The following is a 23,986-nucleotide window of genomic DNA, read 5'->3' on the forward strand; positions in this document are numbered from 1 at the left end:
AGACGAATAAGAAGTGTAACCATCCAAATGAGGAATCATACTAACTTTACTTAGCCAGCACTCTGTAAGAATAATGATGTCACATTGGATACAGATTCTTCTTAAAAGAACCTCAAGGACATCCATATTGCAGTTTATGCTACGTATATTGGTATGTATGATTTTAAGTGACTTACATAGAGGATTAATATAAGTTTTAACACTTTCAGGACAGCAAGTGAGTGACTCAGCTACCTCAACCGAGTCGATATTATTAGATATGTCCTCAAAGAGCAGCACTTTCACAGATAAACTCTGTGGCACAGATTTGATTTAACAGAGGGTTAATTTTGAATATTATTGCAATGCTTGAAACAGATGAAACTAGTTGAAAAGTATAGCTGTGGAAACCAGTGTTAGTTGTGTTGAAGTGTAAGTGTGCATATGCAAGTGTATTGGAGTGATAGTTTGGTGTGGCGGCAATGTAACATTGTGTAGTAAGTGGTAATATGTGGTTATTCATTTCAAATGTAATATAATTAGCAAAATTGTAAAANTTCAGCAAGCCTCTTATACAGGCTCTAAAAGAAAAAGCCAAGTACCACTCAAGATATAAAAAGTACCACAATCCTATGGATAAACTCACATTTGACATTTTGAGGGAACGTTGTGACACTTTAATTAAGGAAAATTATGCCACCTTCAAAATGCAGGCGAGAGATAATTTACGTGACAGGCCTAAATATTTTTGGCAATTTGTTAATGGTAGTAAGGCAGGTCGTATTACTATTCCTAATGATATGGTCTTTAAGTCGGAATCTGTGAGTGGAGGACAAAAAGTTTGTGACCTGTTTTCAAAATATTTTCAAACAGTTTATAATAAATATAATACTCCAAATCTATTAGTTTGTCGAAATACATTTCAGATTGATGATAATGCACTTCCTCTCAGCAGTTTCTCAATATCCGAAGATGAAATTTTAGAACATCTCTCAACGTTGGACTGTAGCAAGGGGGCTGGGCCTGACTTGTTACCACCCCTTTTCCTCAGGATTTGCGCTAAAACCTTATACATACCGCTGTCTCACATATACAACGCATCATTGCAAACAGGAGTTTTTCCTGATTTGTGGAAAATTGCACATCTTACCCCAATTCATAAATCAGGTGACCAAAATGACGTCAGTAACTATAGACCTATTTCTATTCTTTCTGTTGCTGGTAAAATCTTTGAATCTATTGTTCAAAAAAGAATTTACAACCATGTAAAACGATTAATACACCCAAATCAGCATGGCTTTCTGCCCAAAAAATCAACAGTCTCGAACTTGGTAAGTTATGTTAGCGATATATGTGACACTTTGGACAAGCAGGGAGAAGTTCATGCTTTTTACGCTGATTTCCGAAAAGCCTTCGATCTAGTTGACCATGATATGCTGCTGCTGAAACTGGAAGGCGTTGGTATTCACGGATCGCTGCTCAGATGGTGTGAGTCTTATCTCAAAAATCGCTCTCAGATTGTCAACTTGTATGGACATACTTCAGTAGCACAACTGGTGCCTTCAGGGGTACCTCAGGGCTCCCACTTAGGACCTTTGTTCTTTGTCTTATTCATCAACGACCTATCTTCTTGTATCAACTCGCAGTTCAAAATGTATGCTGATGACTTAAAAATTTATCGCGAAATTAATAATACTGATGATGTTCATACTTTGCAGGTGGATATTGGTAAGGTTCAGGACTGGTGTAAACTTAATGGCATGGTTCTGAATACGGGTAAATGTTTTGTGATTCGATTTACACGAAAATTACTTCCAATCACCTCAACCTACTTTATTAACGAGGTCCCTTTGATCGAACTTTCCAGTATAAGAGATTTAGGAGTGATAATCGATAGCAAATTAACTTTTAATCAGCACATAGATTCTATTATTAAAAAGACCTCTAAGCTCAGTGGCTTCATCGCACGACAGATGAATATTTTGAAAGAACCTCAGATCACAGTTGTTATCTTTAACAGTCTAGTCCGCAGTATACTGGAGTACNTCTTAGACAGGTTGCGTCCAACAAAGATGGTGAAGAGATGTTATGTTTAATGTCGGAGCGAACATAGATAACTACGCCATCGTTTTGGTTCTTATAATCAGACGAATAAGAAGTGTAACCATCCAAATGAGGAATCATACTAACTTTACTTAGCCAGCACTCTGTAAGAATAATGATGTCACATTGGATACAGATTCTTCTTAAAAGAACCTCAAGGACATCCATATTGCAGTTTATGCTACGTATATTGGTATGTATGATTTTAAGTGACTTACATAGAGGATTAATATAAGTTTTAACACTTTCAGGACAGCAAGTGAGTGACTCAGCTACCTCAACCGAGTCGATATTATTAGATATGTCCTCAAAGAGCAGCACTTTCACAGATAAACTCTGTGGCACAGATTTGATTTAACAGAGGGTTAATTTTGAATATTATTGCAATGCTTGAAACAGATGAAACTAGTTGAAAAGTATAGCTGTGGAAACCAGTGTTAGTTGTGTTGAAGTGTAAGTGTGCATATGCAAGTGTATTGGAGTGATAGTTTGGTGTGGCGGCAATGTAACATTGTGTAGTAAGTGGTAATATGTGGTTATTCATTTCAAATGTAATATAATTAGCAAAATTGTAAAAAAATAATGATTTATAAATTATACATATGAAAAAATAGAAAAAAGAAAACTGTGCTAACTTATCTAGTCACTTATCTGGAGTAGAGAGCAGTAGATCTAAATCTGCCTGAGAGTCAATGCGGCGTGGTGGAGCACCTTCACGTTTACGAACAAATATCTTTCCATGAGCCGTCCAGCAAAAAGCGTAATCATTTTTCTTACTGAACTCTCGAGCAAGGAAATACACTTTTTTGGCTGCTTGTGTTAGACATTCAACAACGAAGATTGGTTTAGACTGTCCAGCGATACCAATATGTCCAGTGTTCAGTTTATTATCTCTCTTAGCCCTGTTATGCGATTTAACTGAGGTCAAGATTTTGTCCTTCAGTACAACAGAAGTAAAATCAACAATAACTGGACTAGCCACACCTTTTTTAGTGGTCAATCTAAAAACATCTCAAATTTCCTTGCTGTCAACATCGACATCAACAGCTTTACCGACTTTTTGTACCAAGTTTATGAGTTCCTCTTTAGATTCAGTTTTCTGGATAGGAATGTTTCTAATTTCTAAACTGGCCTGCTTATGAATCCTCTCAAGATTTTCTACCTTGAGTTCTAGTGTTTGTATGTAAGCCAGATGGGTCTTCCTTTCTGTTTCCATCTTCACTAGTTTATCCTTCGTTTTTTTTCATATTTTAGGGATAGTACATTAGTAGAGCTACCTCCCCTATCAGTTTGATTCACCCATTCTGGGACACTGTATGTAAGTATGTATGCCTAGGTATACCATCAATACTCTATATGTATAGCTCCGATCATAGCTTTTTTTGATTCAGATAACACTAACCAGTAATGTCATAGTGAGGTCATCCAGTTTTTTCGACCTACATGATTTCTCCTCAACCTGTTATTATCATTTGTCTAAATCAATACCTGTCTGCCTAAATGCTAAAAATAATGGCATTAGTCCTTTTTAGACAGAAATCTACCTACTATTGATGTTTTTGCTGTGATCTAAAGCCGTTGAAGCTAATCTAAATGTAAATGAATTAGTGATGAAGTTGCAAAATACACAGGTGCAATTAATATCAAAACAAAAACAGTCGGTACTTTTTTTGTCAATAAGACTGGGTTGCACTATCTTACTTTAACTTTAACAAACGTCAAAAGTCTGTCAAACGGCATACAAAAACACCGGCTATGGTTAGTCACGGTTAAAATAAAGCGGTGCAACTCGGCCTAAGTCGATGCTATGATTATGAGCAGGTATAATATTACAGAAAGAACCTCTCTCTCACCAATCACAGCGTATTACCGGGAAAACCCCAAACCGATGGAAGGTCATCTAAGCGAACACGCGTGACTGGGCCAAATAATATCGATGCGAAAATACCTACAAAAACAAACAGCATGTATCACATAATACCTTACCTAAGGCATAAATAGTGTTTAAAACCTCTGATTAAAGTAAATATAATGCCGAATACCTAACACTTCTACATACCAAAATCTGCGAAAATCTGCACTTAGCCCAAAATCTTACTCTTTCAAGTGTCCGCATGAATGAAATGGAAAACACGTCCGACGCATTTAACTGAACGCGAGACAAAACAGGTGTCAAAAAAAGAAAACATCTATGCGTCTGGACATAAATTTAATCGACGAGACAACTTTTTGGCGCGTAAAGATGGTTTAAATCAACCGGTAAAAACAGTACGTAAATTTAAAGAGATCCAAAGCAAATTGAAATGGAACCATGACAGCAAGAGTCCCACTGGGTGTCCTAGAGGACATTAGCATTTGTCGAGGGGCGGCGTGGACCGAAATAGCCGCCGGCGCGTCACCAATGCGCTCCGTTTGCTTTATGGCCAGTTATTGCACGCCTTTAATTACTGCACAACGCCATTTTGAAGATTTGTGAAATGTCACTTTTGGCGCGCATCGTGCACTTGACAGATGACCAGGCGAAGGCATGCCTGCGTACAGCCAGCGACGGATTTAGGCGGGGTCGCCACTAGCGAATATTTTATGGCCGTTTATAGTCTTTAACATAAAAATGTTTGTATAACAAGTTTTATATTCTTGCTAATGATGCTCGGTGTAATAAAGCTATTATAAATAAAGTTTACTACTAACAGAGTAGTAAAATAGAATCGGCTCTACATTTTAATCGTCAGCCGGCAAAGGAATACCGGAATGAGTCATTGTTTCTAACGCAGCCTAATTTATTGCACGCGAGTGCGAAACGCGAATTGTCACCAAGGTTAATATCAATTGGGATAACGAAGCTCGCTGTGATGCATTTGAACAAAGTGCAGTACATTAACGTCGGGATAACAAAGTAGCGCGTGTTACATCGCCTGTATTAAACTTTTATTGCGCTGCCATTCTTTAGTCGGCAAGTGTGCGAACATACCATTAATTACGGCCAAAACCATTTAAAAGATTTATTATATTTATTCGGAAATTTTAAAAGAGCATGAAAATTCTGCGTTTGTTTTGTGACATGCGCGCGTCGGGTCGGGATTTATAGCGCTTGAAGGGAATAAATAACTTTTTTCTTTAAAGTGCACTGAATGAGATTATTGGCAGGTGAAATATAGGATATCCGGCCTGTTCATGATTTTATAAACTGTATATCAATGTCCACTGTTCATTATTTTGAATCGGTTGTAAACAAAGCCTCAAATAAGTTAGCTCGTCGTAGAACCACGAACTCTTTGTTACAGAAACCTTAAATTTTTATGTGAGTTTCAGGAAGATTATGCAATAGGTTAGAAGACTCTAACTTTACATTTTATAAGATAAAAATAAATATTCTCGTGTTCATCACACTACCACTTGTTTTCAGCGGAATCCAAACCACAGTATTCATATTTGTAGAGTTCACGAATTTCTTGATAAAAATCATCAAAAATGTATTCAGTTTTGACGTGATATAACTTGTCCAACCTTTTTGTAGTCATTATCGCCCTTAAAGGTAAAACAACAAAATAAACAAAAGCAAGAGTGAGTGCACATCTGGCCCGGATCGAGTTTGGAGCAGTGAAAGGCTCTCGGTCAAGACACGGGCTTATCGCTTCCCTTCTTTATTTAATGATACATGAAATTCAGTTCTTAATATGATGCTTAATGAGGCAATAATATATCGTGCACAATGGACAAAGGTCTCGTAGAGTACCTTTCATTGATACTTATTTGACCTATTTCTTTTTAAGATTGGTCTGTGGTCTAGAATCGTTTGAATTTATTTATTTTTTATTTGCTCCCAGTTTGAAAAAATCTACTGATTCTATTTCGAAAAATGTAGGTTTATTTTTGTTCTTGAAACTTAATTGAAAGTTTCTTTATTTACTTATTATTTAAGTTAAATTCCTCAAATGGATGCTTTTTTAGATACCTATATTTAGCAATGAACTACAACTGGGTGAAATGAGGATAATATTGAGGTCCATTTAAAAATAAGCTACGAAAAAAGAAGAATAATTTGAAAGCGTTCTAAATTTAAAAAACCAAAACCAGCCAGTAACTGAAAAACTGCAGTGAGTTAAAAACACCATTGTGTCTGCGAGAGGCGCTAAATATAACCTCTAAAACTAAATAGCGAAATACAGTGTGAGTCACGTTAAAGTGTACATATGAAAATAGATGAAACTAGACCTATTTTTATCGACAAAAAAGAGGTCAAAAATTTTTTGAGATTTTTTTTTAATTTTTTATAGAATTTTTTTTCTTCAAATTACTTATTGTAAAGAAAACGTAATAACTTTTAAACTAAGCGGTATATCCTGATAAAATAAAAACAGTAATAATGCTAAATNCCACACCTTTTTTAGTGGTCAATCTAAAAACATCTCGAATTTCCTTGCTGTCAACATCGACATCAACAGCTTTACCGACTTTTTGTACCAAGTTTATGAGTTCCTCTTTAGATTCAGTTTTCTGGATAGGAATGTTTCTAATTTCTAAACTGGCCTGCTTATGAATCCTCTCAAGATTTTCTACCTTGAGTTCTAGTGTTTGTATGTAAGCCAGATGGGTCTTCCTTTCTGTTTCCATCTTCACTAGTTTATCCTTCAATTCGTCATACTGCGAGGACATGAATTCAACCGCCTTAATTATGTCATTGTTTTGTTTCTGTATGTCATTAATGCTTGATTGTAAGGAGACCTGCTGGTTCCTGAAGGCCTCCATGGTGTTCTTAAGTTCAGTTATAACGACAGTTACTTCATCATCATGATGACGTTTGCGTGCACGGTGTCTGGTAGAAACTTTAGAAGTTTCTTCATTTTCTGTGTCAGTAAGCGCCGAGCTAGGATTCACATCCGAGTCGCCGCCTTGAAGCGAGGCGCATGGAGGAGTTCTCTTGAGCGGCATAGTGAGCGGCCAAACGATGTACCAGGCGAGCAGAAACTTGCGTATGTAATGTCGTAGCACGAAGCTCGTATCACCGAGTCGTAGCAAGTGGGTGGAGATAAACTGCGTCTGGTAGAATTCGTAGCGCCGTAGTAAGTGGGCGGGTCAGGCACTCGTAGCACTTAGTTGTAGTCGCGCGATGGCACGTTACTGTCAGTACCTTATGCGATCCTGGTATCTCACGTTATTAAATTTGAATTAAATATTAATAAAATACATTTAAAAATCCGCAGTAAAATGCACGTCTATACTTGATCACGTCCAGGGGGGAAGAGGAACAAAACTAACAAACGCATCGTGTAGAAAATAACTCGATTTTTTTGCCGAGGGCGGCAAAATGCTCATAGCGCGAGCACTCTAGGGTTAACCCTACCACTACAATAAATGGACCAGTGCATAATAATCATAAATCAAATAAAAGTGCCATAAATTATGTATGTAAACCCCTTTGCTTGAATTTGTGTCTGTCTTGTTGGTTGTCCTAATTAAATAAATAAATAAAGGAAAACCATGAATTAATATTAAACTCGTTTCGGATGTGTTAACTTATAGGCCAGTAGAATTAAACACAAAAATTGATTAAATCGGAAATAATTCCTACAAAAGATTTTTTTGCTTTAATGGCTTCATTGGTTGCCCATTAAGACTCTCCTAAGTTTTCGACTTCGACGGAGTTGTGCTTAAGTGGTGGGGGCGTTTTTTCGGTTTTCCGGTTATACCGCGTAAAGGACTTACCCTATCGAAAAGTGGTCTTCATGACGGTTAAAGGGCACTTAATCCTGCATTGAATAAGACCAAATTCATATGTTTTGGACAAACCGTTCTCGCGCTAAAGTTCGGCAAAGTAGAAAATATACGTATAATTAATGAACCTTTCCACGTCCAATGGCTTGTTACCCACATGCTTCCAAGCCTTGTAAAGGGTCGCCTTAACCAGTGTAACCCTAACAAGGAAAGAAAGAAAGAAAGAAGAAAGAAAANTACCGCTTATTTTAAAAGTTATTACGTTTTCTTTACAATAAGTAATTTGGAGAAAAAAAATTCTATAAAAAATTAAAAAAAAATCTCAAAAATTTTTTGACCTCTTTTTTGTCGATAAAAATAGGTCTAGTTTCATCTATTTTCATATGTACACTTTAACGTGACTCACACTGTATAATGGGTCAACGAACTCCACAATGTTGCACTACTTCAAAGTTACTGTGATTGCAATCTAATGTTGTGTTTTGAACGTTTTTATGACTGAAATCGTAGTAATTGATGTGAATTGACATACGTACAGTCGCCAGTATACTTTATGTCGCAAAATCACACTTATCAGAATAACAAAAGATGCTACAATGTTTAATATGCCGTTGTCGGTATTAATAAGATATTATTCCATGGTTGTATGTAAATTTATGATAGGAGAGAAAGTAATCTTTGAGTCTTGAAGGAAAATTCTTTATTAATTCATCTATATATATAAAAGAAAGTCGTGTTAGTTACTCCACTTATATCTCAAGAACGGCTGAACCGATTTAGCTGAAAATTGTCAGGGAGGTAGTTTAGAGCCAGGAGAAGGACATAGGATACTTTTTATCCCGTTCGAAATAAAAAAAAAGTCTGCTTATTTATTGCCATTAAGGCGGAACAAAGTTCGCCGGGTCAGCTAGTACAATATAGAAATAATAATTGAAGGGGTGAGTGGACAAAGGTGTTATCTGACAAAACTGAAGAATCGACTTTTTTGCATGAACATAGGTTTTAAGTGACGATAAAATCGACCAATGAGCTCAAAACACGCAATTTTGTTACGTGTCAAACCTTAACAAAGGTGTTATCTGACAAGCATTCATACATTTCAGGATTCAAATGTGGTATGAGCAGATTAACGTTTTCAAACACTCATAACTCATTTTGTTAGTTAAGACCTTGGCCCACTCACCCCTTCAATTTTGAGTTAGGCCCTTAAAGTCTGACCCCAGTTTTGTCACATTAGTTTTTCTCTTACGACTATTGGTTAGTGAAATTTAACCAATCTATTTCAATTAACTAGAGCTGTATCTTATTCAAATCCAGTAGCTATTTAATGTTCCCGTTTAATTACAGTTCTTAGAAACACAGCACGTCCAATTAAAGCTAATCGCAATCGATCGGTCCTCACCTCTAGTGTAGGTACTCACTGCTTAATGGCGGAAGAATCGCGTGTGCACACTCCTTTAGGCGCATCGGCTAATTTTAACAGCCTTGATTTGTCGCTGTGTGCACCCGATTTATTTTTCCCCATGTTTACTCTCATTTATTCGTATATCTACGCTAGGGTTGACAGCTGCTAGATATTTTAAAGCTTTGGTAAGTTTTGAATTGGTATACCATGGAATTGTCTAACTTCAGTTTTAATTTGTGTGGGTGGGTGTGATAATTTATTTTACTATTATGCATATGTATACCTACCATAAGTATGTAAGCTTGCTAATGAGCTACGAGCTAGATTTCTTCTTTCTGTGTGGGCTTAAGTGATAAGTATCAATAGAGCTCTCAGCCTTCATAAGATGCCATAGTCAATAACACAAAGTGATTTCATGTTCTTACTAGCGGCCGCCCGCGACTTCGTACGCGTGCGTGGATCCCGTTTTACCCCCTTCATCTATCTTACGCGGTTTAGATTTTTTCATACTAGCGGTATGAAACCCGTTCCCGTGGGAATTTTGCAATATCCTGTTGTAACTAAGCTTTAAGTTTACTAAGGTACCTGCATGCCAAATTTCAAGCGTCTAACTTAAGCGGTTTAGATTTTTCATACAAAAAGATTTTCCCACTAATTCCCGTTCCCTTGGGAATTTCGGGAATTCCTTTCTTATTGCACCTCTACGGTACCTAAGCTACGTCCCTTCCAAAGGACAATGCCCATTACCTGTACCAAATTGCATCACAGGCTAATTATCATCAAAAATAATATTTTAATTATATGTGTACTCCATTAATTTTTAACCGTTTTTCTTATCCGGATTTAGAAAATTAGAATTAATTATACGAAACATGATTAACAATTACTTCCGTACAAAAAATCATTTCCGAAAACTTTTTTGTTCCGATTTCAGCTGTCACCTATTTTCGTGAGTAAGCAATAAGAATAAAAATCTTGTTTGCCAAGTAAGTTTTAGCAAGCAAACATGATTTTATTATCAATATTATTATTAATAATCATGATTTTCATAATAATGAAACTACCTACTTCAAACGATTTAAAAAAAAACTGTTTTATTTTATCTCACCATTAATTACATTAGAGCGTTTCGGAACACCGAAATAAAAAACTATCAAGTGTCATTGTCAATTTGAGGTTAGGGCGATTTGTTGAGTTTCGTCCACAGGTTTCGTCTTTCGTTGATGTCTGTATCGATCGATCTATGTTTTAGTGGTAGTATTCAATAAATTCATTCCTCGAACGATATTATTGACTATTGACAGTCTTGAGATAGTGACTCTTGTGTTGTGGTGCATCGGGATAGTGGTTTTACCGTGCGAGATAGTAACTCTGTTGGTAGATGCCGGCCGGCGTTTATGCTACCTGCCTGCCTCAATAAAAATGAATCGAACAGGCAGTTTGAGTCCAGAGAGTAATCACCGACGATGTATCAACTGTCCATTGGCAGTACCAAGGAACACATTGATACACACAGTGGAAAGTGTGCACAACAATATATTAGAAGTTTTGAACTCATGGGTGATACCTACCTACTTTGGTTAGTTTTTTTATTACTCATTCATAAACTTATTCATGATCTTGATGTAGGTATGTATATTTTGTAGTTTTTATTAATGATACCACTTATAGGTATATAAATTCTGTCTTACAATATTTTTGATGGCCTTAATTGTTGCCAATTCCGCCATTCCGCAAAAAATTCCATTGCTGTAGATGATGTCCTGGTTTCAATTTCCATTTTTGTTGTACAATTTAATACAGATTAACAAATATTGCTTGTTTCAGGTAACCGGAACATATAATATGCCACAATTGCTACAAACTTACTGTTGCAAGAAGCAACAATTGGCAGCCCTGAAGTTGGCCATCAGAGCGTTTGTTTTGGCTGTGGTGGTGTGCATTATTATGCACTAAAAGAAAAACATAATTATTAAATAAGACCTGAATCTCCACAGTGAAATGTCTTTGCATAGACAGCGCTCATCTTGTAAGTACAATATTTATGAGAAATTAAAATAACATGTATTGGAGACTTAATCCATAATTATTTTTTCTATTGAGTAAGTTAAGTATCTAGAAATTCATGCAATTTAAAAATTATTTTAGGTATCCAGACTTGAGAGGTGTGCTGGAGAACAGCTACTAGAACAGTCGACAGACAGCAGCAGCATGATCCTCAAAGGCCAATAAGAGAAGAAGAACTTCAAAGAACAGACAAGTCACCGTCAAGAATTACCTCTTCTATATCCGAGTAGCGAGCACAGCCAATCACTATTTGCACATAAACTGTACTGGCTCTCTATATACAAGTTAAAAAGATTACAATCATCACATAACATACTTTAAAAAATAAATGTTATCTGATCAATGATTATACATAGTTATTTTATTTGTGTTACCTTGATAAATGTTTAAATGATCTACTAATAGTAATTGAACTACACTGCCCATAACTGGCTTCTTAAAACTTAATATTTTTGTGATAATGAGGCAATGCATTAGATAATTATACTACGTTTAAAATGTTGCAAAAATGGGAAATGTTATCTGAACTGTTTTCACGCGTACGAAATCCGCGGGCACAATTAGTTTAATATAAAGTAACACGCAGTAAGTTTAGGTATTCATAATTTAATATTTATTTATCATTGTCTTTTAACAGTTAAGTTCGTGTTCTGGATAGGCATGGATAAAGCGTTAAATAACATTAGTACAAAGAGGGCGTAATATCAATAGATACTATAGGTCGAAAACGGCACGTGCGGGGGAGCAGACGAAGGAGGACGGATCTCATCTTATTGCGCAAGTGTACTAAGTATATCTATAACATGCAAAGCATTTTACTTACAGCAATGCGACCCAAAACGCATAAATATCTGTAATAAATAGATTAATAGCAATGACACGACGATTAAACATTGCTAAAAAAAAATATTCAGGCGTTTTTTAACTTTTTCAAATATTTTGAAAATCCGGCTAAACATTGAAAAAAACATGTTGGTAGCGAAAAGGTAAATAAAAACTAGACTTTTGAGAGTAAATTCAGGTTGATGCAACATGGTACAGACTCCCATAGTAAAATGGGCATTGTCTAGCCGTTTAGGCTGTGCGTTGATATGTCACTAAGTCAGTCAGTTTCTCCTTTTATATATTTAGAGAAGATAATCGTTATGAAAGTTTGTAAGGCTTGATAGGGATGCAAAACTTTGCACTGGCCTAGTTTTGGACAAGGTGGCTGAAGCTTAAAACTGGTTTCTTAACCCCAGAGTGGCGACCCTACCCAGGGCTGCGGGCAGTGCATTGCCCCGCACCGAAATAAATTGTCGCGACGAGTGTCATGCGTGGTGCGTACAACCGGTACACCGACGAGATAGAACGGAGCCTGTGTTCCCGCCAAAAGAACTGTCACTTTCGCTGCACCCATTCCATCGCTGCGTCTCGCTCGCACGGTATTATTCTTTTCTTCTTAACCCCTCGATGGACGCCGCGTTTCAGCGGTTTTACGACAACTTTTTACGCGTCAACTTTTTTCGAAACGTCTTCATTCACGTTTCCGCGTTCGCTTGCGTGAGTCATGCGTTTTTGCGACAAAGAGTGACTGGTCCAAGGACCTGTCTGCGTGTTGTTGTGCAAAGTTTTTTGAACCCGCTATCGCATGTGTGACGTTTCAATCACTGATTATGAAGTGTTGGGCCGAAATCAGGGATACCAACTTGATAAATTGACAAAGTGACATATTAATGTGCCGTCTTTAAACGTCTTGCTTCTATAATAGGTATACAACTAAGAAATGCACGATTCTAAGGCTGAGTTACACCATCTTACTTTAACCGTAACTATAACGAAACCGATGTTTTTATAAGGTGTTTGTCAGACTTCTGACGTTTGCTTAAGTTAAAGTGAGATAGTGCAACCCAGCCTTAATAATTATTAACTTCTTGATTGGGACTTAATATAAAATACTTAAACACAAACTCAAAAAAACATTACAACCGATGATTTAGCATTTCAAACAAAGCTAAAGAGCTATGAATAATATCTTTAGCAAATTGAGAATGTTAGCAAAAACTTAACGCAAAAAGTATGTAGGTAACAGATCTTCAAACAGGTTGAACCGATTCTAGACAGAAAAATATTATTACTCTAGTTACAGCAGAGGTGATACGTTTAATATTAGTTACTTTGAAAATATCACATTATACGAGCCTATCCATCAGGTCATTTAGTGTCCATTGTACGAGAATTGAGCCTACCTACGCTGGCCAGATGGATTGGGGAGGCCTATAGGCCTAGGATCGCGATAAGCTTTTATCGGGCAATTTTATCGAATTTCGTGATAAGCCCAAACGTTCGTCGTCTAAAATCGATAAGATTTAATCACGGCGCGCATCCTAGCCCGGCTGATGTTCAGATAATTTTGTCCCTTAATCACCTTTTGTCGTAAAACACCACAGAGGGTTTAGTGTGAGTTTACATCAAACGTTCTCACTAGTGAGTGAGCGCGTAAAAAAAAAAAGAAAATTTTAGTTCTTGGAAGTTTCCGCTAGGGGCGCTGTACAATCCGTCATACATTTAATGACATTTTTTACGCGCTCACTAGTGATGTAAACTCACACTAAGCCCTCAGGAAATCTTTGGAAGGAATTAGAATTGTCCCACTCTACTCTGCCGGAACCATACACATAAAGCCAAAGTAGAAACAGATTGTACAAAACTGATAAATAATAACCTATGTTTCTATTAGGTATTCCATTCATCTGATAAAAGTGACTTGTAGCGATACTATCTTATCAATAATCCATTCTTAAGCTTCCTCGTGTATAATTCTATTAACGAAATTACTATTTAATATATAATAATATAATATAAATATCCTTGGACATTTTACACTGCGCCGCTAGTTCCAAACTAAGCAAAGCTTGTACTATGGGTACTAGTCAACGGATATAAACATACATTACATTTTGAATGAATATTATTAACTGTTTGTATATTGAGTAAGAACTGGTCTTACCAACGGTCAATTTAATTAAATATTTGCCGTAGAACTAGATATTTCTCAGTCTACAGACAAAATAACCGTTTTACTTACTTTTATGAAAAGAGGATGAAACCAGTAAATAAAAAATTCGACAGTCATCCGCATTTAAGTTGATTTTTCCATTGCCATTTTGATTGACCTGAATTCGATAATGTTTGTGGTCAGATATAATAATCGTCATATCCTGTGGTCAAAATACTAAAGTGACGTCATATCGCAAAGATAATTCTATAATATCATGTATCGGCAAAATCAAACACTATACTGAATACAGATGACGGCAAAATAAATGTAAACTGTGGCATCTTATGTAGCTTTTAATAGGAGTCATTTGGAAAAAGCTAGAGTCCGATTTGCGGACTAAGTATACGGGACTATTCCATCTCTCGTTCCCACCACTGCAACTCCTGTGTAGCCAGGATCTACAGCTTGACCGCCACAAAAACCCAACCAATGAAGGTCAAGTTTGTCCCGGGAAAAAGTTAAACTGTCTTTGGACCCGCTACGAAATTAATCAGAAGAACATAGGAGGAGTTCGAAATTAAGGCCTATCGATTTGCGGACTACTAGTACTAGTGCTGGTGAAGGTTGTGAGACGCACCTGAGTCGTTGTGGAAATCATTGGGGGAGGCCTTTTTCTTTTGTCCAGCATTGGACGGTTGGTTGAAACGAACGCAACTCGTGTACAGACTATTTTTGTAACAAAGTTGCATCTATAACAGCGATATGAGATTCCACACTTCCATAGCCTATTTACCTTGACGTGCTGTCATCCTATACATAAGTCAAAATAACTTTAACTTGTATAATTTTAGTACTGTGGCTGTAAGATAACTTAAAATTAAATTAAAACTAATTGATTGAAACCTTCTTGACAGTGGTCTGGTCATCCTTTCTTTTTATTCCCGCCCATTGTCAAGTTCAAGATAAATAACAGTGACACGTGACAAGCGCGCGCGCACCCAGTCGACTACTGCCCCGTGAGCGGCGGGCTTTATCTGTCAACCTGTTAATACCCGTGAGCGGCGGGCCTTATCTGTCAACCTGCTAATACAAGTGTGCGCTGAACCGTGCCGATTGAAATTTGATGCTGTATTCATTTAGATACGTGCTAAGGAGGTCAGACTAAAGCACTTTAAGAGCTATTAGAGCCGGTTAAATAGCATTGTGTCTAATAATGGCTAGGAATTGAAAATAAATCTCAATCATCGCATTTTGAAATTGCATGATTGTATTCATGCAATGAAGAAAGAAAAGTCTGAAAACTAAAAATGTAGTTATTGTCACGCGCGAAATTTAATATTCATGACTAGAGATTATGATTTAATAAAAAGCTTCATGAGAAATTCGAATATTCCTCATGAAATCAAGGCTGAATATGAACTATGCTAGATATTTTTCCCGAAAATCCTAGGTAAATCTTCTGAAAATGCTGTATATTACACAAAAGCTTCATATTAATAGTAAATAAGTCGTTTATTTTTATCAAAATGACATTTCAATAATATTCAGCCGTTATATCGAGCGCTACAAGAATACACCCCAGTGCAATGTTAGCACAGGAATTAACGCCGCAGACTGTGTGACTAAGCGATTCCGCGACCCAACCCTTGAACGGACAACAAACCACAGTACTGAACGCTGGTGAGACTTGTCACCAGTATTAACGTAGTTTGTGTAAATGGACAGCTTTACACGATGAACTGAAAACGTGGTCGGTATTTAAACGGACTTTTACGTATTTCAGTTTCTTTTCGATATTACTGAAAAAAAAAAACAAATTCGTAATTTTCGAAATTTCGTAATTTTAGGTTTACAATCTGGATAAAATAGGCTACAGCAGCAGCTGAAAACATAAGTAAGCCGTGCCTGAAATATCATAAAGAAGTAGGCAAATATAGCTGCTTTGTTATGTCATACATAAGCTACTCCTGAATTTGGGAAATGGAACTAAAGTGATCCCTGTGTTAAACTTAAAAATGAAGTAGGGCTAAATCCAAAAGAAATTACGGAATCCAGTCCAGCTACAGCGCCATCTATACTTTCCATGAGTCACCAAATGACCGGGGTCTGCAGCGTTGTATCATTACTCATTAATAGATGGTTGCAGCGTGCATTATTTGCTGCAAGAGATTGATGGCCCTGGCGAACACTTTGTGTGGCTAAAATAAGTGCGGTCGTTTTGCTTTTACAGCACCTGTGAGGAAAAAGGATAGGAGAGGTCACGTGACCAGGACATGATGTACTTGTGGTGTGATGGTGTAGTTTAACCAACGCTCAATACCTAGATTTTGGTAAACTCCTTTCTACTATGCCACATAGCCAACCAAGAAATAGCTAGTTAATTCGTGTATACCAGACTGCAGCAAGACGACGGGTTTGATTTACTTTAGGTCTAAATACACGACAATTACATTACTGTCTAAGGAAAATTAAAACATGGCTATGGATACCAAATGACCTGGTGATCATGGCGTATTACTCTTTTTATGCAGAACAAGGCAGGTATTTGACCGCAATCGCACCTGGTGTTAAGTGAGATGCGGCCCAGGATGGACTCTACCCTAAACTCGAACCAAGTGCCCTCTAAGTCGAAAACCTGTTACTACCAACCACAACTACGCGTTTTGTGAGTCACAGAGCTAAATTAACCCGGGGTGCTATTCTGTGCGCCATCGAGAGTGTCTGTCGGGCGGTAGAGATGACGCTCGCTCGAGACACAAGCGGGAGATTTATCGTCCCGCTGTAATGGACCTGGATGGCTCGTATGACGAACCTGACTCACTTCTAAATGAATAATGTGAGCAAAAATGTAGCTGCATTTAAATTGGCACAACAATATTGAGTTAACCAAGTTTTTTTCTAAATAAATTCTTAACAGAAAACTTGATACTAAAAAGTACATATTGAACATTACTTTTTAAGAGGTAATGTTATTGTAGTTGGTATAATATGGCACGCAGTCTCCATCGCTCAGAAGAACTTAGGCCAAATTTTTATATCTTAATAATTATCCTTAGGCAAAAGCAAATCCAAAAAAGGACACAGCAAATTCTTCCATTATCTGTCATGAGCTGAAAACTAACAAAGGGTTGTAAATTTAACAGCTTGTCAGCCAAAACGAACATTCGTAAAATTTTAACATTTGGTGACCTAAAAACGTCACTTAATAAAGTCCCCCGAAATCATGTAGCGTATTCGATGCGCTTACTCATCGCCGACGAGTGATCATCTCAACGAATCAGTGATTTCATCAATCAAACGTAATTGCCCCGATTCTGGGCGCTAACCACAAGCACCCGAGGATTTGGAAACCTGTTCGACTCGATAAAAGTCTCACGACTTCTGGAATAGGCAGCCTAGCAAAGTTTAAAAGAAATATTTACTTATAAGGAAGGCCAGAGTTTACATAATTTCAGTAAGTTATTTTACTTATAAGTCCTCACAGATAAAGCTATGTAGTACCTAGTTATCAGGGATATGATCATCGATACTGTTGGCTGCAACGACTAAGCCTATTCGCAGACCATTGATTTTTCATCGGCCGATAGTTTAGTCGGGCAGTTGATCAGTATGGGCATTTATGGAAGTGCGCACATTACGCCGATTCAATTTGGCCGATTCTTCATACAATTTAAAATCGGGCACAACTATCGGCCTACTAAAAATCGATGGTCTGCGCCTAGTCTAAGAACTCAACCTTAGTGTCTATACTATCCTCTATTATCTGGACTATACTTCAGATATATCTACTATCATTATGTAGGTACCAATTTATTGTAACTTTTGAAAGTTCACCTAATTTAACTGCGCGTTTATTGAACGTTTTAAACTATGTACTTCTGGTGTTTATTACACATTTTATTAAAATACAAGACTTAATATTTCGACTTCGTTAAAAAAATCTGTAATACTTAAACATGTTTTTAAATACAAGAATAAATAATATTTCGATTTCGTTAAAAATTTCTGATAAACATGCCCAATACAAACCTACCTACTGTGCGCAAACGCACGTTCCGCCGCGGTTTGTCTGACATTATTATTTTTGGGGTTCCTTGGCCAAACAAACCACACTTCTTTACGTCCAGTTCCAGCCATGATTATTGTGTGATACCACAACCATAAATGACCAATGAATGCCATGCCATGCCATGCCATGCCATGGTATCGTAAGCTTCTAACCTAAAACCATGGTAGAGTAAAAAGCAAAGCCTTTATGACTTAAAAAAAAACTGGTTTTCCGAATTTATTCCAATAACATCTAAAATCTGATCCTAGAACACGTCATGCAATTTTTAACTTTGCTGAACTATTAATACCACTTCAACAATAAATAAATAAACTTTAACGGTAATTAAAACGTTTTTTGTATGGAGTTTGACAGATTTTTGACGTTTGTTAAAGTTAAAGTACGACTGTGCAACCCAACCTAAGGTAGACGACTAACTAGGATTACAAATTAATTTCGTGTAACATTCTACGTAAATCAACGTAAACATCATCCCGCTCACCCTTGACCAGTTTTTTACCAACACCGAGGACGGTCGCTGATGGGGTATTTACATAATAAGCGTGATATGCGTTTTGGTAAAAAATAATGGTGTCCGATGATGGATTTTGGTCCGGGATTAATGTTGGATTGATTTGGACGCTTTTAGAATTATAATGGAGATTTTTTCCCGACTTATGAATGCAAGCCTAATTGGCCGATGTGCAGCGAGTTTTACAATAACTATACAACTAAATACTTATTTATACCTACTCGGACAAGTTGCAAGTAGGTAGATATTTTTTCTCGTGTTATCCACGATCTGAGAGAAAATTTTTTTTTGTTGAAGTTACTACGATAGTAGAAGAAAGAAAGGCCTGTGCTTCGTCAAAATTCTTAGACCCGTATTCTCTTAGGTCTCTTTTGAGTCTTTTCTTTTGACAAGTACGAGTATATTAAGATTATAGAGACTACCTCAACCCAGAAGTCAATTCTAAGTGTGAGCGGAAGCCTAGAGATATCATTCGTTTCAATCAATTGCTATCCACAGCTGGACAAAGGATTTCCAGAACCTAACCTGAAGATAAGCCTATTTTCAGGCTCTTTAACCGTCAATTAAAGTTCACCCGTTTTGGGCGAGCTTTTCCTCTTGTAGGCCTGTAACTAAGTTTTCCTACTTAAATCCCAAAACTTTTTCAGATCTTATGTAAAACGTATTTACTTACATGTTTTTAAATCGGCGTTTACCCGTGGTCCCCCCAACATGTCCCCATTTATTTTAACCATAGTCCCACCGCACAGTGGTAAACGTTGCATGTCACCTAGGTATAATTATAAAAAAATCTATAATTATTAATTAGAACTGGCCCCATAGCAGACATTTTCCTACATCTAAAGGCCTTTTGAAATATATATTGGTTATGGCTATTGGAGCGGGTACCACTTTCCATACATTTGTGCCCATCATCCTTTACTTTCAATTTTATTCCAAGAAGAAAATTTATTTTATTTTATTTTATTTCCAATTATTTTTTAATTAAAATTGATGTAATAAAGAATAGACTTTCTATTTTATTTTATCGATTTTTTTCCAAGAATATGAGGTTACATGCAACGTTTACCACTGTGCGGTGGGACTATGGTTAAAATGGGGACATGTTGGGGGGACCACGGGTAAACGCCGGTTTAAACGGCAGACCAATAAGTGAGCGGTTTTTCCTATTTTGGACCTTAAACTAATTCAGGTACGTAAACGTTAAACCAATCTTGAGTTAGACGCTGCTAGAGAAAGTTTTCCTTTTATAGATCTAAAACTATTTCAGACAGCTTAAAACTTATTAATTTACGTTTAGGCCTGCCCTTTTATAATATCGGAGACTCGAAATTCAAATACATGGTAGCAATCCCGTCAATAATAATTATTCTGCTCGTTTAGGCCTAAAACTAACTAATACAGATACGTTCCACGTAGATGTAAGCCAATAAGTCGGCATCCCGCGCGGGCGCAGGCTCGCAGGAAGGGGCGTGCCCGCGGAACCAGTTTGGGCGCCTGCAGGATGCGCGCAGGGCTGCCACTACAATTGTTCAGGAATCTATACAGCCTTTGAAATAAGGATGAACATTTTGTGTTTTTAGGCACAAATTAATCTATATTTTATAACATTTTGTGGCTAGATAATACATTAAGCTATAGGATATAATAGGTAGGTACTCGTACGAAAATCTTTCTAAAATTCTGTGAGGTGAGTTACAGATCTACAACTTTGTATGGAAACGGACGCCCATTTCGGGGACTTTATTCTGAGAGATTTCATATTCTCTGGTAAATTAGAGAGGGTCGTGTCGTGCACTTACAGTGGAGACTTAACAGAATCTAAATCCTCCAAATCCTAACTTTCCGAAAAACAATTAATAAAGTAAAATGGCACATCCACATTCCTGGGTTTCAACGCACAAAATCCACTGGCCCACAAAAATCGTTGGGGATAATATGTACCTATGTATTATGGATAGTGGCAACCCTGGCAGTGCCGGCGGCACCCCACTGCCTCACATCCAGATTTCAGCCAGCTGGCCGCTGACCGCTTTAGATCTCGGATATGTTAATATCAGGATCGGGTAATAAGCGCAGCTTGTGATCTATACTATATACTACTATTATAAATACGAAAGTAACTCTGTCTGTCTGTCTATATCTTACTTTTACGCTTAAACCACTGAACCGATTTTGATGAAATTGGCATAGAGATAGTTTGAGTCCCGGGAAAGGACATAGGATAGTTTTTTATCCCGGTTTTTGAAACAGGGACGCGCGCGATAATGTTTTTCTGTAACAGACAAAATTCCACGCGGGCGAAGCCGCGGGCGGAAAGCTAGTTGTAAATAAAGTATACACAGCCTATGTAATGACCTATATGTATTATCTGCATATAATAATAGATAAATGCTAGGAAGTAAACAAGACTCTTAATTAAATTAATATGAATTTGTAAGGCTCTACATTCTGTGACTCAAAGAAAATGGTAGTGCTGAAAGATCAATGTCAAAAAGGACCCCATAGTAAAACATTCTGAAAAACCTTGCATTATAAACTACTTACTTATAAATATTGTATTTACTAAACAAAACTCAAAAATTTGTAAGGGACTACTGTATGACAGAGAGCAAAGGTTAGTGCCGAAAATGTCAAAAATTAAGTATACAAACGTCCGATCGGGAATCAATCTTTAACCCTTAAGGCCGGGTAACAGAGAAANGAAATACCTACTTTAGAAGAAATACCAAGCCTTAAGCACGCAAAACACAGCGCCATGAAAACTTCAAGTAAGTACTTAAGTTGATGAAACTATTCAATGAGTAAAAAATTAAAAAGGTTCAAAAGCAATGACAATCATGAATATCAAAAATAACTGGATATTAATACTAATTAATTCCCACGTCAACTACTAAGCTTTCTCTACACGTGCAAGTAAATAAATCTGTCTGTGTCACATCTTCCCACAATGTGCACTCGCGTCTTTACTGGGAAGAGTGTCCCTTCAGTTATTACTTCAGTAAGTGACATGAACAAGATAGGTCTAATAAAAGTTTAAATTATGAAAAGCATTTTTTAGAAGACGCGTAGCAAACTTTCAATAAATCTTAAAATACCGTCATGTTTAAAAATAAGTAGGTACTTTTCAACGATGTATTTTCAAATCATTATTTTACCCAATAATAGAATTTTCTACGTATTGTTTTCTTCATAATGATGTACTAGTTTTATTCTTGGATGTTTAAGTACTCTTATGCCCGTTTTCACCATCAATCCCTAATTTTTAAGTGACCCATATGGTGACAAATAACAGACATTTTGTTGTCATAGGGAACCCACCAAAATATACAAAGTTTTCTCAGTTGCAATGTACCCCAACGTTCTTATTTTTTACTCCAAAGAATTCATCAACACAAAAAACTTAAAAACAAACAAAAAATTAAGGATTGATGGTGAAAACGGGCATTACTCTACTCATACTACAACCCACCAAAATATACAAAGTTTTCTCAGTTGCAATGTAGGTACCCCAACGTTCTTATTTTTTACTCCAAAGAATTCATCAACACAAAAAACTTAAAAACAAACAAAAAAACTGATTTACATACAAATCTAACGAAACTGAAAGGCAACGGCATACACGTTAAACAGCTGACTCCCCAATTTAATAATTAACATTTCAAATTTGGAACGTAAAAAAAGAATACCTGTCCTCGCCAGCCAGTGCAGGGGGCATCGCATTCCCATAGCGTCGTGCGTCAAACGCCATAACTCAAAAAGGGTTAAAAGAAAGAAGTTTTAAGTGCGAAGTCGCGCGAGTTTAGAGGGCTCCGTACTGAACTTAATTAATTTGACGTGTTTCTTTCGACGATAATATTTAAAACGTAATTAAATTGTTCTGTTTAGTTATCTTTTCCTTACGTATATTAATAGTAGTCTGAATACAAATAACTTCTTTAATAGCTTATTTTTTTAGTTAATGTGAAAAACTGCGCTTTCTTGAAGTACTATTACTATCATACAAGTTTTGTCTTGTCGATATTGCATCCGATAAGGATAACGAAAACTATTTCAAGAACTAAAATACCTACCTTGGGACACAGAAAATGCTGTTAATTACTAATAATTCGTTGTAACAAAAACACTTGTATAATATCAACAAAATGATTTAATTAAAAAATTATCGTCCTTCCACGGATCTCTAAAAAGGGTTAAAGAAAAAGGTTTAATTCGGAATGACACCGCACATGTGAAGGCATCCGTTCGGGAATAAGATTGAGCCCGCACTCGTCATTAACTCCGCGCTTCCTCTGTGTTATTTTATCTGTGGATTACCACAGATGTCGTATGGATATAAATCTTTGGCGGGAAGTTGGTGCTTTGATAAGTTTTTTTTAATTTATCGAAGTCGCTTTTTTATTGGCAAGTATCGGATGTCACAGCTATTAAAACAATTTCATTAAAATTGCTTGACACCTTTTCAAAAAACTTTTTTATGTGATTTTCTCTTCTCCATAAGTTCGTTGACAATTGAATCAAGGCAATACTTTTGTTTGAAACGTAGTTCTATCACTCATCATCATCATTTTAGACATAAGACGTCCACTGTTGAAATCCTCCAATGATTTTGATATTTAAAAAGCAGCCAGCATCCAGCGCCTTCCTGCGATCTATAAGATTATTTTAAGTAAAGTGCTAGTCTCGCTAGACAAAAGTAAGTAAATTAGTTACCTACTAAAAATTCTACTCAATTATAACGCTAAAAATAAATTGAGAAAGCTCTCTACCAATCTTCATAGGCCATTCAGTTCACTTTTACTCCGATCTTAAACAATGTGCGTTAAAAATGTTCTATACCTAGTCAGCCTCATTTACCGTGTCACGACTCTTCAGATGTAGATAGTGGCGATCGTGCTCGATAAAATATCGACTCGGCCCATCTCTAGCTTATCGATAGACTCGCCCCGACGCGATCGGGTTATGATAAATTGGTGCACTGTTTTTGGGGTCCGTGGATATTTTGTTTCAAACTAATTTTGTATTTTTTAATTAAGTAATGGGCATTTTATGATTTAATTTTTACCTGCATCCCGTTTAGTTAAGTTTAACAATCGGTTTGTGTAGTTTAGTTTTTAACTCACATAAGTTTGTATTCTGTAAAACAAAACAGTAGAT

The 23,986-nt window shown here is 36.7% G+C and overlaps 2 protein-coding genes and 1 long non-coding RNA gene across 6 annotated transcripts in view; 2 read left to right on the top strand and 1 right to left on the bottom strand.

The window, feature by feature from the left end:
• Window positions 1-23,986, top strand: part of jim (zinc finger protein jim) — an 88,386-nt gene that overhangs the window by 53,597 nt on the left and 10,803 nt on the right. The gene's annotated exons all lie outside the window — the stretch shown is intronic.
• On the bottom strand, window positions 2,042-7,307 carry LOC114366628 (intracellular protein transport protein USO1-like). The gene is made up of 2 exons (XM_028323557.1): window positions 6,465-7,307; window positions 2,042-3,066 (listed from the first exon to the last, which is right to left on the bottom strand). Exons 1-2 carry the CDS (start codon window positions 7,012-7,014, stop codon window positions 2,726-2,728), a joined length of 891 nt encoding a protein of 296 aa, XP_028179358.1. The 5' UTR covers window positions 7,015-7,307; the 3' UTR covers window positions 2,042-2,725.
• LOC114366630 (uncharacterized) lies at window positions 9,936-11,620 on the top strand. Of its 3 annotated transcripts, none has more exons than XR_003657037.1 (3): window positions 9,954-10,831; window positions 11,030-11,231; window positions 11,351-11,620. It is a non-coding gene; the product is annotated as an uncharacterized LOC114366630 (long non-coding RNA). The 3 variants fall into 3 exon arrangements; XR_003657036.1 differs by having other exon boundaries at window positions 9,962-10,781; XR_003657035.1 differs by having other exon boundaries at window positions 9,936-11,231.

This window comes from Ostrinia furnacalis, unplaced genomic scaffold, assembly GCF_004193835.3.
Source record: "Ostrinia furnacalis isolate ACB-3 unplaced genomic scaffold, ASM419383v2 OfSCF0643, whole genome shotgun sequence".
Classification (NCBI taxonomy): domain Eukaryota; kingdom Metazoa; phylum Arthropoda; class Insecta; order Lepidoptera; family Crambidae; genus Ostrinia; species Ostrinia furnacalis.

What these genes read in the sequence shown, in the direction of transcription:
- LOC114366628 (XM_028323557.1), bottom strand. Translation starts at nt 7,014, where the DNA reads ATGCCGCTCAAGAGAACTCCTCCATGCGCCTCGCTTCAAGGCGGCGAC.